The sequence below is a fragment of the Apodemus sylvaticus genome, chromosome X, assembly GCF_947179515.1.
Source record: "Apodemus sylvaticus chromosome X, mApoSyl1.1, whole genome shotgun sequence".
Lineage (NCBI taxonomy): Eukaryota > Metazoa > Chordata > Mammalia > Rodentia > Muridae > Apodemus > Apodemus sylvaticus.
In genome coordinates, this window is record NC_067495.1 from 19,777,120 (window position 1) to 19,789,571 (window position 12,452).

At 40.8% G+C, this 12,452-nt stretch overlaps 1 protein-coding gene across 1 annotated transcript in view; it reads right to left on the bottom strand.

Annotated features, from left to right (window-relative positions):
- Positions 1–12,452, bottom strand: part of Shroom2 (shroom family member 2) — a 142,007-nt gene that overhangs the window by 41,274 nt on the left and 88,281 nt on the right. The window contains exons 3-5 of the mRNA XM_052171428.1: positions 10,598–10,729; positions 3,432–5,898; positions 1,568–1,668 (exon numbers count right to left, since the gene is read on the bottom strand). Of these exons, the coding sequence (XP_052027388.1) occupies positions 1,568–1,668; positions 3,432–5,898; positions 10,598–10,729 (2,700 nt within the window). The remainder of the gene's footprint in view (positions 1–1,567; positions 1,669–3,431; positions 5,899–10,597; positions 10,730–12,452) is intronic.

Consider the following 12,452-nt stretch of genomic DNA (forward strand, 5'->3'; position numbering starts at 1 on the left):
AACACCCTTATTTTTATTATTCTTTAATGTCTCAAGCATATTATTTTTTGCTGACTCTCCAGAAATTTATAAATAATCCTGGAAAAAGCTGAAAAATGAATTTTTAACATTCCTATTACAGAATTTCATTGACTTGCCACTCTTACACACACACACACACACACACACACACACACACACACAGGGGAGGGGGCGAGGGAGGGAGGGAGTGAGAGCATAATTCTGAAAATTGCTAAGTTTGTCACTCAAAAGCAGATTGCTCCTGGAACTAATTTCTTCAGAGTAGTTAATCAGTCAGCTGAGAGACACAGCCATGATAAATAAAGCAGAGGGCTCCTCCCCCCTTCCTCCTGTCCCTGTGAGCTCTGACAGTGCCACTGACATACATAATCACATGTGCACACACACCACATGCATATTATAGCTGTCCACGGTGACATTCTCTATACATAGCAGTGTGCTGCACCCCCCTACCCTGCACAGCTGGTGCTCAGCACGTGACTGACTCAGAATCCAGGAATAAAGCTCTAATTGTCCTCCTCAGACACTGCTAAATTCTGTAGGCGGATTATTCAGCAGCCTTTCTTACCCATGGGTGCATCGGTTTAGCTGTGCAGACTGTTAAGTAATTGCAGGGATTTCTGAGGTAGGCACACAGAGTATCAATCTGGTTACCTCAGAGTCACATAAACATATGATACTTTTGAACTGGGCTAACAACAGTTAGTGGAAAAACATTTGAAACAAGACCCCAGCATAAAGCTCGAGAGCATTCATCTAAATTGGTTATTTCTGCAATGGGACCTCGAGCTTTGAAGTCAGTGTTTCATTTGCATATCACATCAGCCATATAGGATGTACAAGGCATTAGAAAGATCTTTACTCCAGAAGGACTGGTGCTTGCTGATTTCCATCCTTCCACCAAGCCCTTGTAACACAGGGTTATATTACATCTGCAAATATACACTCTTCACTTTCCCTTTCCACAGAAAGGGCTAGATCACAATGTGTACAGACCTAATCAAATTCATCCTATGCACAGCTCAACAGTTATCCACCCAACCAATCTGGAATTGATTGTTTCAGGCCACACTGTAACAACATGGATCTTGCCTCTCTCTGGGGAGTCAATTGACTTCTATTTTAAAGCTCAGGTTAACTCATTAAATAAGCCCAATTTAGAAAACTTGGCCAGAATCCTTTATGACAATTTTCAGACCATGGCCCACAAACACAGCTGTGTACCAGACAGTAAAAGTATCCCTTCAGTTAAGTACTTTGTTCAAGGATGTTAAACTGGACATTTATTTTGTCCCCATAAAGCATTTCACTAAAGAAATTACAACAGCCATTTTTAGAACAATAAAGGCTATTACTACCCTGCTTCTCTGATCAGGGCCGCAGAACTCACAGGTTCTCTCTTCTCCAAACTTTAAGATCTCAGGGATGGAAATCACACTCAATTAGCAAAATCCAGATGTATTATGCTAACCTAGCATTTACCTTCTATAAAGATGTTCACCCTTAAAACAACTTTTTAGCAATCCCAAATACACCATTTACCTACCTTGTAGCAGAGCTTCCCTCCTCAGCTTGTAGTGTACAGAGAAGTGCTTCTTTGTGGCCACCAGAGTCCTCTGCCTGCCTGTTTGGTTCAACAGGCACTTCCTGTGAAGAACAACACTGTAAGACACAGAGTCATCAAACTGCCTGCATGCCTAAGACGGCTGTTATTACAAAACCCTTCATTTGTGGGTTCACTTTGTGTGCCTGTCTCACAATGCTTGTGGTAAGGCCCGTTGTCTCAGACTTGAGACCTGGGCACAGGACATGGCTGTTCATTCCTGCAAGGCACTTTATTGAGACCACTGACCTAGGACGCCTGCATCCACTTCAGTTCTAAGCAGGAAACAGGACTCCTATGTGAGAGCTGTTACCATGTGACACAATTGGCTAAAAGAAACACAATAAAAGACAGCTGGTCACAAGTCATTACTGTGAAACCTTACAGTCTAGGACTTGTGGGGGCTGGGTTCTCAATCCTAACTGAGAAGGCACAGAGTTCTCAGAGATCATAGTGTACTGTGGATAAATCAGAGTTCTAGAAACAGCAGAAATAAGCTCTCTATGTCTGCATAGAGTTTCAGTGCCAAAAGCAAACAGGCAACTATCCCTCCATGCACAACATGGTGGGTATCTTCTAAGAAAGCTACTAGTACTCCTTTTATAAGAAAATGAGGCTGTTAATACTTTATTGTTACACTCCCCCCACCCCACACACAGATCAGATAGATAGAAAAAGCACAGAGAGAAACAGAGGAAGAAGAGAAGCACAGGAAAAGTGACTGACTCTGGACACTAAAATACTGTTAAGAATATATAGTTTTCTAAAAAGCCCAAAGTTAACTCAGACATCAAACCTGTCACCTTAAAAGAGTGCAAGAGGGCCTGGTGAGATGGGCATAGTTCAAGTAAGATGACATAGACTAAGAATCATGAGGCCCTAGGTTCTGCTCCCAGCACTACCAGGGGAGAAACAGTGGATTAGAATGATGCATCACTAAATGCATTTACCAGAGCAAAATTTGATAATCTCAAGTACCCAAAAGGCTGAGGAAAGAGGACCACAAGTTCAAGATTTGTCTGAACTACAAAATGATCCTGTTTTTAAAAAAGAAAAAATAAGGTAAAAAGACAACTGTGGATATAGATCCATAGTAAGCTGATTATCTAAAAAGTATAAATTTCAACCCTAGGAACTGGGTGGTAAGTATAAATAGAATAAATACTAGATAGGAAATGACATCAATTTTATTATTTTTAACCCCACCCCACCTCATATCAATATTTAAAATGTGGATGGGTGGGGTTTGGTAAAGAAATGGTTCAGCAGAATCCTTGCTGCTCTTGGAAAGGACTGGAGTTCAGTTCAGTTCTTAGCACCCACATTAGGCAGCTTACAATCTCCTGTAGGTCCAGCTCTAGGGGATCCATCTGGCATCCATGGGCACTAGCACATATGTGGCATACAAACATACATATACATGGAAATAAAATCTTTAAAGAAATGGCTAGTATATGTTTACACAAACCACCCATTTTCATTTCACTAGATAAAATTACTGCTTCCGCCCATGGATGCCATATAGTCTCTCAACACCTAGGGTTATTTGCTTAACATGAGAATAGATATAAGCTAATTAGGTACAAAGATAGTGAAAGTTAGGGAAGAGGGAGCTGGAAATAAAGAGCAGTTTTTGCACAAATATGACACTTAAAATGACAGTGCTGGAAGCCATTTCATCCCATCTTTCAAACTAGAAATGATACTCTTGCACCCTAGTGAGCCATCATATATGTTGGATATGCCCTAAGAATCTTAAGGTGGTACTCAGTACAAGCTAAGTCATGGCTTATTGTATGCCACATACCTGTGAGTAGTGATCTGTGGATGGTGATGAACGAGATCGTTCATGAATGTACTGTGGCCTTTGCTGCTGATCTAGACCAGCATCCAGAATATCATCTGCTGAATGGTATCGTCCAGAACTCCTGGCTTCCAGAGGCTTCCTCTGTTCCTTCCAAGATGCTTGATATTCTGCGAAGGTTCCAAGCCTTCTGGGTGGGTTCAATTTCTCTGAGGCCTTTTCTACTTTTCTGTCATCACTGAGGATCTCTCCACAGGAGGTGGCCCGTGACCTCTTCTGGAACCAGTGCTCTGTACTCTCACATTCATGGCTCCCTGTCTGTGGCCTCTCGGCCTTCTCTCTTGGGAGCCCATAGAGAACTTGCCTATGGCCTGGTTTCTGGAGAACAGATTTGCTTGTTTCCTCAAAAAACTTCCACCTGTCAGCAAATGTACCCACAGTATCCTCAGGTATCCTGACAGTAGGATGAGGACGGTGGTCCCCTGAGAGCCCCACTTCATTCATTTTCTCTGGCTCAGAATAGGACTTTAGTTTCTGTTCTGCTGTGAACCGTTTCCGGCCTCCAATTCGAAGAATGTGGGGTGCACCACCTCCAGAAGAGGGTGGCTTGGCCAGACCTGCCTCACAGAGGCGCAGGGCAGAGTCTGGCTCCCCAAGGAAAGAAGATAAAGAAGATGAGGCGCTGTGGTCAAAAGTCCTGTGTTCTGGTGGTCCTGAATGCTGATCTGCTGGGGTGGGATCTAAATCTCGGCGTTGGAAAGAGGTGGCCTTCAGAACACGTGTCTGGGCCTCCTTCAGGTGCTCTTTATAGGTGCTGGGGAAGGAACCTTCTGGAACAGCTCCCACATCAGCTCTCCAGGCTCCAGCACAGTCCTCAGTGTCACTATCCCCAGCTAGTGTCACTGTGCTTTTGCTCTTCTGCAGCTTTGCTCTGCGCATTTGGATCTCATTCCTCAGTGTTGTGGCAAAACGGTCACTCCTCCGTGTGGGTTTCCCTATCTGGGCATCAAGCAGTGGTGGCTTCTCATTTCCACAATCCTTGCTGTTCCCAGGTCTCCATACACCATCTTGGGTAAGAGAGTGCAGCATGGGTGTCCTCTGACGAGAAATTCTCCCACTCTCTCCATCCACTAACTTGAAGTCAATACCAGGACACTGCAGACTAGCTCTCACAGTATGGTTGGCTCTAGGAGGCTCTTGGATTCCTGAGCAGCAGCCTTCAATCCCTGCATTTAGCTGGTGATAGCCCTCTCTTTCATGAGAGGCTGGGGTCTCCTCGTGCTGCTGTACGTAGCCCCTCTGGCCTCCTGGGCGTAAGAGAGGGTATTCAAGTTCCACAGGAGTTATATCTGAATGCCAATAGTCACCTCGGGGTATCACAACTTGGGCACTCCCCTGCACAGGCTGCCTGAGGGACACAGAAAAATAGTGGCTCCGCCCTCTGTCGTCTAGCTTCTGGTTAGCAGACCCAGGCCACCTCACCTGAGCAGGGTTGTCATCCTGAGATGGTTCAGGAGGCTCCTGCAGACCTCCACCAGGAGTTACATGAAGCAGTTCCCTTGGTGATGAGGGGACCCGTGGGCTCTCGTCACTACACTGTAGGTGCTGGCTCCCATGGTAAGACTTCAGAAAGTGCACATCAGTGTTGGACAGGGAGAACTGGAGCCTTCCTGGAGCCCCTGAGGACCTACCTGCCCTATCATCAGAGCATAGCCAACGGCAATCCAGGTGGCCTTCTGGCTGGTAACCCACATTTCCTATTTCTTTGCTACTGCTTAGGTGTGTGAGCTTCCACTGTCGATCAGTAGTTTCCATTCTGCGGTCCCCCCGGGGCTGTGCATGGGGCAGGGTGGTATGGTGCTGCATGCTGGTCAAGTCTGAGAATGGAGGGCCCCGTGCTTTTTCATGGCCCCTGGCTGCCGCAGCAAAGCTATCACTGCGCAAAGGAAGTCCAAGAGGCGGGGGAGAAGGGGCTTTTTTCTTCTCAGGAACATACCACACAGGCCCAAAATTGGATCTCCCAGAAGTGGCTATTTTGGGCTCAACATTATCCTCCGGCCTTGGGCTTTTGCTACTGTTACCAGGAACCCTAGGTATGAAACATGATGGTCTATCCTGCAGTCCCTGAGGATCACCTGTAGACTGGCTTTGCCGGCTGCTGCCTGGTCTGGAGGCCTCCCAAAGGCCAACTTTGTAGAGAATGTTCTCAGTGGAAGAAGCATCAGCCTTGGGCAAGGTGTGGTCAGGGGTGCTGGAACAGGTGGAAAAGGAGCCATAAGCTGAGTCTCGCTTGCTGTGGCCACCCAGGTGGTCAATGCTGCTGTTGGACTTGGCAGATGAGAGGTGTCCAGATGGGTAGAGCTGGGAGCTATGGTCCAGGCTGTCTATGCTGCCCATGGAGCTGAAGTGGTCAGAAGTGCGCTGTAGGCTTGTGTGTTCCCATGAGCCAGATAAATCATGAGAGGAAGAACTACAAGGAGAAGAAGCACAAAGAAAGGTTTGCAAAGAGCAAGGTCTGAGGATAATAATAATTGCATTGTGAGTATAGCTGGTCCTCCTCCTCAGAGGAGGAGGAGGAGGAGGATACTCAACAGTATTTGCTCCAGAACTAGGAGAAGAGGGCATTTCTGAGGGCACACTAAAAAGGCTGACAAACTACTGAGTGACTTCTAAAAATCCTTTTCAATGCTACAACATTCTCTTAAACTAATGCCCAGTGCTGCAGGCAGTGCCTGAATTGACATTTAACATCTAATAATACTGAAACAATTAAAACTCTTCCAACTTAGCTGGGCATAATAGCACACACCTTTAATCCCAACATGTGGCAGAGGCAGGAGGATGTGACATTGAGGTCAGCCTGGTGTCATGAGCAAGTTCCTGGACAGCCAAGACTATGTAGTGAGACCCTATCTTGGAAAAACAAAACAAAACAAAACAACCACAAAATGTAACTTACAAAAATCCAGGGCCAAAGGGATTCAGTGCAGAATTTTATCAAAACTTCAAGGAAGAAACACCAATATTCCTCAAATTATTCCATAGCAAAGATATTTTAAAATTCTTTTTATGAAGCCAGTATTACCCTGATACTAAAACTGGACAAAGACTTAACAAAAAAAGAAAATTATTTCTGAAAGAACATGAATGCAAAAGTTCTCAATAAAAATACTTGCAAACCAAATTCAAAAACACACACACACAAAAGATTATTCACCATGACCAAGTCACCCTCATCCCAAAGATGCAAGGATGGTTCAACATACATAAATTATTAAACATAATCCACCACATAAACAGACTCAAAAAAGAGACCACATGACATCTCTGTCATTAGTTACAGAGAAGACCTTTGACAAAATTCAACATTCATTCTTGACAAAAGTCTTGGAGAGTGTGGGAACACTGGAGATATATAATAAAGGCAAGCCAACATCTTCCCAAATGGAGAAAAACTCTCAGGAACAAGACAGGACATCTACTTTGTTCTACTCTGTTCAGTATAGCACTTAAAGTCTTAGCTAGAAGGGGATATAAGGGATACAAATAAGAAAAGAAGAAGTCAAAGTAACCTTATGTGCAGATGATAGATTTTATACATAAAGACCCTAAAGACGCCACAAAAATTCCTATAGTTGGCATGTGCTTTACTAAGTAGCAGGATGTAAAATTAACATATAAAAATCAATAGCCTTCCTACATAAAAACAGCAAAATGTACCAAGAAATTGGAGAAATAATTCCATTTATAATAGTGTTCAAAACAAAATAAAAAAAACCCTTAGAATAAATCTAAGAAGTGGAAGACATGTATCATAAAGAACTTTAAGACAATGCAGAATGAAAATGAAAAGGACACCAGAAGATGGGATGACCTCCTATGCTCACAGATTAGTAGGATGAATACTGTGAAAATGGTCATTCTACCAACAGCAATTTACAGATTCAGTGCAACCCCCATTAAAATTCCAATACAATTCTTCACAGAAATTGAAAAAACAATCTTAAATTTCACAGGAAAATACAAGCACCCAGTATAGTTAAAATAATCTTAAACAACAACAAAAATTTTGAGGTCGTCACCATCTAGATTTCAACTTCTGCAACAGAGATATAGTAACAAAAACACATTACAATACTGATATAAAAGCAGACACATTTATCAACGGAATAGAACGAGGACCCACATATCTGCCCATACTCCAACAGCCAACTAATTCGTGAGGAAAAAAGGCCAACAAATCTATTGGAGAAAAGACTGTATCTTCAACAAAGAGTGCTGGTCAAACTGGATAGCTACAAGAATGAAACTAGAGTCTTACCCTATATAAAACTCAATTCTAAATAGACCAAGAACCTCAACATAAGCCCTAATATTCTGAATCTGCTAGGGGAGAAAGTAGGGACTATGCTTGTATATTTCTGAATAGCCAAAGGGAAAAAAACAGGAATATTTCTCTTGACTGACCTATGATAATTATATAAAATTCAGATTTCAATGTATAAAGTTTTACAGAAACACAGTCATGCTCTTTTTTCTACATCTTGTGTTACAATAGCCAAGTTGAACAACTAACAGAGCTAGTGAAAATAGCCCCTTATAACACAGGCTGTAGTACAGAGTTCATCTCAAGGAAGCATCAAATGAGAACAACTTTAGAATTACAAGAGAAATTTCAGGAACATTTCTTTTCCATTCTCAAATATTTAATTACAAACAGTTCATTATTAAATTCTGACTGAGCCAAGAAGCAATAGGCTTTACCAGCAGAATCATGTGCTGTTCTGCCCAGATGAAGGATTCAACCTTTCAGTCTCATCTGGGCTATACATGCACACTCAAACCACACATTCTTAAACAGGACGGTGTCTAAAACAGAGTAAGTAATTAACTGAGAAAGTAATTACTCCACAGAATAGTCCTTGTGCATGTATGACTGTAAGTCTCTTACTGGCAAAATTACTTACAGGATGCTAAATGTTTTCCTTAAAGCTGGACTTTCCATGCTTCAAGAAAGAAAGATGTGGCTATATTATGTTAAGAGAGAGTAAGGATAAGAGAGAAAATGGCAAGTAGGGTAAAGACAGGAGACAAATCTGGCTAAGTCATCTGAGGATGACAGATAACCACTTGGCTTTGATAGCATTTTCTTTAAGGACAGGCTGTGTCCCTAATGAATAGAATATGTTCCAGATTATTAATTTCCATAAATTCATCCAGATACAAACAGCATGAAGCCCAGTTTATACATAGATGTGGCTAGCATAGATGTTTCTCTAATGGGATGACTGGTTAAGCTGGTAAGTGGAAGATTCTATTACATTCAAGGCACTCCAATGAGGAAATATGAAACACATTTTCACCCTGTTTTCTTGCTCAGTTGAGAATCTGTGGTTTTTCAAAATAAATACTATACAGTCTTGTTGCTGTGAATATTATATAATACTGCATTTGAGAAGTACTTCCTTTACATCGCATAAGCATTATAGTCTGCAAGCTGTTATCAGAGAGACATTTACTAACAGCCTCAATGAAATTTGAGATGGTTATAAGAGGAATTGCTGAGCTTGGGATATAACATTGGTAGAACATGTGCCTAGTATGCAAATGATTCCATCTCTCTTTGGGCATGAGAGAAGAGAACTAGATGCAGTGGTGTACACCTGTGATCCTAGCACCTGAAAGGCTTGGGCAGGAAGATGGCCAGTAGTTTAAGGACAATCTAGTCTATTTAGCAATTATCAGACGAACCAGAACATATATAAATAAGAAGGATGAGGAAGTTGGGAAGATGGGAGTGGGAGGTACATATTTTCTCTTATATAGAATGAAAATGTGGGGGAAGAGTGGGGAGAGGGCTACTGGGATGGAAAAATGGGTAGTAACTAAAAGTAAATATGAGCAAAGTACAAAGATATATGTGTATTAAAATGTCATAAAGAAAACTATTATTTTGTATGCCAGAAAATATAATCAGAGGGCTAGAAAAATGGGTTAGAATTTAAGAAGACTTACTATTCTTAGAGAGAAACTTTGTTTTACAACTGCCTGTAACTTTATCTCGAGGGTTCTAAAGCCTTCAGGCCTCTGCAGACACCATACTTATGCACCAAAAGTGATAAAAATTAAGTATTTTCTAAAAGTAAAGTAAATAGTTTTTAAAAATCAAGAGAAAATTTGGACACAATGTGAAAGTACACTAGTACTTGGGAGTTAAAGAGACAGGAAGATCAAGTCCAATGCTAGTCTGGGCTACATAGTTTGAGGGCAGTCTGATCTATGACACCCTGCCTCAAAAAGTAAAACTAATATATAACAAAAAATAATGGAAATAGAAAAGATATTAATATTATTTTCAAACACATACGGATATACATGTGTGTGTATATAAGCATATATATGATACTTGTACACTCATACTTGTGTAATATATATATATATATATATATATATATATATATATCTACTATACTGCATGAAATATATACATACAATAACACAGATGCATATGTACATAAATACATTTAGCCACACAGGCTCAAATGCACATAGGGAAAAAAACCAATTCATATAGACATGATGATATATACTCATGCACAATAAACACAGGCCGAAATCATACCAGCCATCACTACTATCATCCTTCTATCAGAATATGTGAGATATTTAATCAATAGCATTTGTAGAGTACTGAACAATAGAAGAGACACAGTAAACTCTCCCCATAAACATCACCTGCTTGCCAATTCATGGAAATATCTTCCAAAGGTAATGGCTGAGTACACAGAGATATAATGGAAACCCTACCTGCTTGATTCAGAACCACAAACTCTGTGATATCACACTTGACAGTCTCATAGGATTCCACAAGAATAAAAAAAAAAAAAAACAACAACAACAACAAAAAAACCTGAAGCTTCTTCAAGAAACACTCACAAGAGAGAAAAAACCTTGTTCATCCTTTGTCTTGCCACTTAATTTATTTTATTTTATTTTTTCTATTGTCAGATGTTTCTGCACTCAGTGAAATATTCAGTTCAAACCCTAATTAAAGATCAGTAAGTAGCCTTAACTGTTCTGCAGTCAAATCCCAAAACTTAAGGGAATTTCTGAGTACTCACAGAATGTCATAGTTACATGGTGCCTGGTCTCGGGTAAAGAGTACCTACCTAGCCTGGTGCTGGCTCTTCCAGGAAGGGGAAGCACTGGTGTTCAGAAACTGCGAGGCTGCTGGCTCAGGGTGGGCATCAAAGTACTTGGTAGCGTGCCAGGAGTGAGGCCTCCAACTTGGATCATTTTTCCTGGAAAAGAATACAAACAAAGGGACTTCACACACTTCTTCCTGTCCAGGACAATAGCAGGACCCAACAAAGGAAACTAATGGTATCTGCTGCCACCCAACACACACACATGACTTCTAGCTGTTTTCTATGATATATGGGCAAGCACATTACTTCAGATGACTGCTAATGACCAAATTGCTATGATACAGAGTGGGAATCATAGACTCTAAAATCACCCTTAGTTTTTTAAATTTATTCCTCCATAAATGGATAAGATTGTTGTTTGTCAGTTAGAAATGTTATAAGCATTTTTGAGACAATGTCTAATAGACCCAGGTCCAGCCTTGAACTCCTGATCCTCCTGCCTCTACCCGCTCAGGAACATCTTTAAGCCCAGTTTTATATGGTGCTGGTAATATAACTCAGAGTTTTCTATATACTAGGCAAGCATTCTACCAACTGAGCTATATCTCCAGTTCTTATTTTGTTTTGTTGTTACTTTTCTCTGTGTTTTTATAAACATATTATGTATGAGGCCTTGGGACTGATTCCCAGTACCCCCAAAACAACAACAACAATAACAACAAATACCTACAGGAAAATACCACAAACATGGAGATCCAATCAAAGTCCTTTTAACTCCAAAATTACTGCATGAAGCTACCCTTACCTCTCAAAACTCCAATTGAAGACAGAAATGATCTCACAGTAGACAGTTTTTGAGCCAGTCAAGAATGTCAAAAGAACGTACGGAACAGTAAATAACTGACTAGACATTTTCTCCCACAGGCAAAAAATATTAAAGAGTGTTACATAATAAAGAATATTCTCTAAGATAAAACCAAAAAGCATTATAACACAAACCTTTTAATGACTTGCACATAGTCTTAATGAGAATGCAAGGCACAAAAAAAGTTGAGTTTATAATCATTTTACAGGTACTAGAGAAAGAAGATAATAACTCTACAATACCCCAGAAGTAAAGAATTACAAAATCAGGAATGTACTATTAGAAGTCCCCAAAATCTTCAGAAGTAAGGCTCTAACCACATTCACTTCATTCCACTGGGTTTTCATATGTTATAATATCTATAGCTTTTTTCATTTCTCTTTTCACTTAAGTGGTAAGAAAAATGAACTAGATTGACTGAACATGAGGGCAGGGAGAAGGGAAAATATGGCTAAGGAAAGAAAATGCCTCACCTATGATGACACTATTTGCACCTCCATATTAGAATGCCTTGAGAGACTCGCTGAGGCCATGGGAGAGCAATGTCCAGGACAACTACTATTAGTAAGCAAATTCTAAAAAAGCTTTTTTAAAAAAATATAAAACGTGTAATAAATTTAAAGTGGCTGTAACATCTTTGCTACCTTCCCAATAGTTGTACCCCTTCCTCTTCAGTGTGAGCTTGATTAAGGTAACTAGCAAACAACAGAATGGATGCAGGTGTATGAGAGTTCTTGCCTATAATCCCAGTACTCAGGAAGCTGAGGCAGGAGGACTGGTATAAGTAGAAGCCTAGCTTGGGCTACATAGTAAGTTCCCAGCAAGCCTGAGTTCACTGTATAAGACCCCACTTTTTGTTTTTAATAAAGGTAACAGAATGTGAAGAAATAGCATTCTAGGGAATTTGAGCATGGTTGTAGGAAGCCTATAACTTCTTCCTGGCTGTTTTAGAATGTTTTCTCGGAAGAAAGCCTTGTAAGAGTAAGTATAACAGAACCATAGCCTGATACT